This window comes from Protobothrops mucrosquamatus, unplaced genomic scaffold (assembly GCF_001527695.2).
Source record: "Protobothrops mucrosquamatus isolate PMUCROS unplaced genomic scaffold, P.Mucros_1.0 scaffold26131, whole genome shotgun sequence".
NCBI classification, from domain to species: Eukaryota; Metazoa; Chordata; class Lepidosauria; order Squamata; family Viperidae; genus Protobothrops; species Protobothrops mucrosquamatus.
The window spans coordinates 1-1,896 of record NW_015411879.1 but is presented as its reverse complement, the minus strand read 5'-3'; the positions used below and the strand labels follow the sequence as shown (position 1 = coordinate 1,896).

The 1,896-nt window shown below is 67.6% G+C and overlaps 1 protein-coding gene across 1 annotated transcript; it reads left to right on the top strand.

Moving 5' to 3' along the window:
* Positions 1-84: 84 nt before the first annotated feature.
* Positions 85-458, top strand: LOC107302095 (40S ribosomal protein S18; the record flags this gene model as incomplete). Its single annotated transcript, XM_015831218.1, is given in 2 exon segments — positions 85-176; positions 351-458. Coding segments are annotated over 2 exon segments (168 nt in total), but the record flags the coding sequence as incomplete, so codon positions are not given.
* Between the last annotated feature and the right edge of the window lie 1,438 nt (positions 459-1,896).

Here is a 1,896-nt window from a genome sequence, read left to right as displayed (position 1 = left end):
TGGAGTTCCCAGGCTGGGGGGGCGTCTGGAGTGGGGGTCTCTTTGGGGGGGGCTTTGCTGAGCCCTCCTTTCCCCCCCCCACAGGTCTTGGCCAATGGTCTGGACAACAAGCTGCGCGAGGATTTGGAGCGCCTGAAGAAGATCCGGGCCCACCGGGGCCTGCGCCACTTCTGGGGGTGAGTGAGCGGGCGGGCGGGTGGGTGGGGGGCAAGGAGAGCCCCCCAGTCCTCTCTGGGCTTCCTGGAGGGAGTGGGTGGAGTGGATGGCCTCGGGGGACCCCTTCCTTTATCGGCCCCCCTCCTCATCGCTCCCCTGTCCTTTCCCCCCTCCCTCCCTCCCTCCCTCCCCAGCCTCCGTGTCCGCGGGCAGCACACCAAGACCACCGGACGCCGGGGCCGGACGGTGGGCGTCTCCAAGAAGAAGTGAAACCTCCGTGCGAATAAAATGTTTCCCACCCAGGTCTCTCTCCGTGGTCTCCTTGGGGGGGGGGGGCAGAGCTGGGAGTCCAGTGGCTGTACCTGTGTCGAAATCCCCCCCACACACACAGGACGGAAGGGGGCGGGCCCTGGGCTTTCCAGGTGGTCTCCCGTCCAGGGTGGAGAGCGCAGGGCTGCGCAGTGGTTGGGGGTGGGCCATTCGTTCTCCCCAAGGGGGCCGCTTGAGTGTCTCTGGCTGCTATGGAGGGCCGAACCAAGAGGATTGTGACGGTGCGTAGATACACACACACAAAAAGGGCCACTTTCAAGCTGAAAGCAACTCGGCTGTGTGTTTTGTGCACGGTGTGTATTTATTTACATTCGATTTCTAATTCCCGACTGACCTGGTGGGGACCGGACAGGGACCGCCAAAGACCTGGAGGTGGCCCAAAGGGGGCGGGCGTTAAATACCCAGGTGTGGTCCAGGTGGTCCTGGCTGGGGATGAGGGCTGCTGTAGTCCAACCGGATGGGGATACTGGGTGACGTGGTCGCCCGCTGTTCTCCGGTTCCTGATGGACTGAGCAGCTCCTTGCGGTAGTTACATGGGGGGAGGGGGCAGACCGCACCAGTGGGACTCTTGCCCGTGCCGCAGGCCTTGGCGCTGGCACTGGCTGTGTTGGCACAACTAACCAGGATTCAAATGAGATCATCCTTAAAAAGCTTGCTTGCAGCTGCTGGAAGCCAAGGAAGGGAGAGGCGGCATCGGAGGGGAGGGGGGCTGCCACGACATTCTGCCTGCCCCCCCCACCTTCCTTGAGCTCTTTCCCGACTTGGGGTGCAGGATCGGACACCCCCCTTTCCCCCTCCAGCGTTGGGACTACAGCGCCCATCATCCCCTCCAACCGCGGACAGGAACTGCCGGCTGTCTCTCCCGCCTTGTTCCGTCCCTTCCCCCCGCGCCTCCTTCACCGGCCGGGCAGGAAAACCTCCGAGTAGCCGGTCCGACCCTTCGGGCGGCCGCGTCTCGGCTTTCAGCCGGATCCAGTTCCGGGCTTTGGCGCGGCGCGGCTTCATCCGGCCTCTGACCTCCTCGGCGCCGGCTTCCCGTTACGGAGCGACGCCCAGGAGCCCCGCCAGCCGCCCATCCAGCGTCGCCCTGATTCCCGGGAAGGCTCCGAGCTCCGCGGGACCCCGCCGCCTTCGAGGGCCAGAGGCGGGCAGGGCGCGCCGGGCTCGGAGGCTCCTTCGGGGGAAGCGGCGCCGCCTCCTCCGCTGCCCGCGTCCCCTTCCCGGAGGCGCGGCGGGTCCGGATGCTGAGCCGCTCCCGGCGCCTCCTGCTGCCGGGCGAGGGCGAGGCGGCGGCGGCGGCGGCGGTGACGCTCCGAGCCGTCCGCAGCCGCAGCCCCGACGCCCAGGAGCGGCGCCCGCCGGACGCGCAGCCGGTGAGCCCCTCGGAGGGTCCCGGGCTGGGCTGGGCTG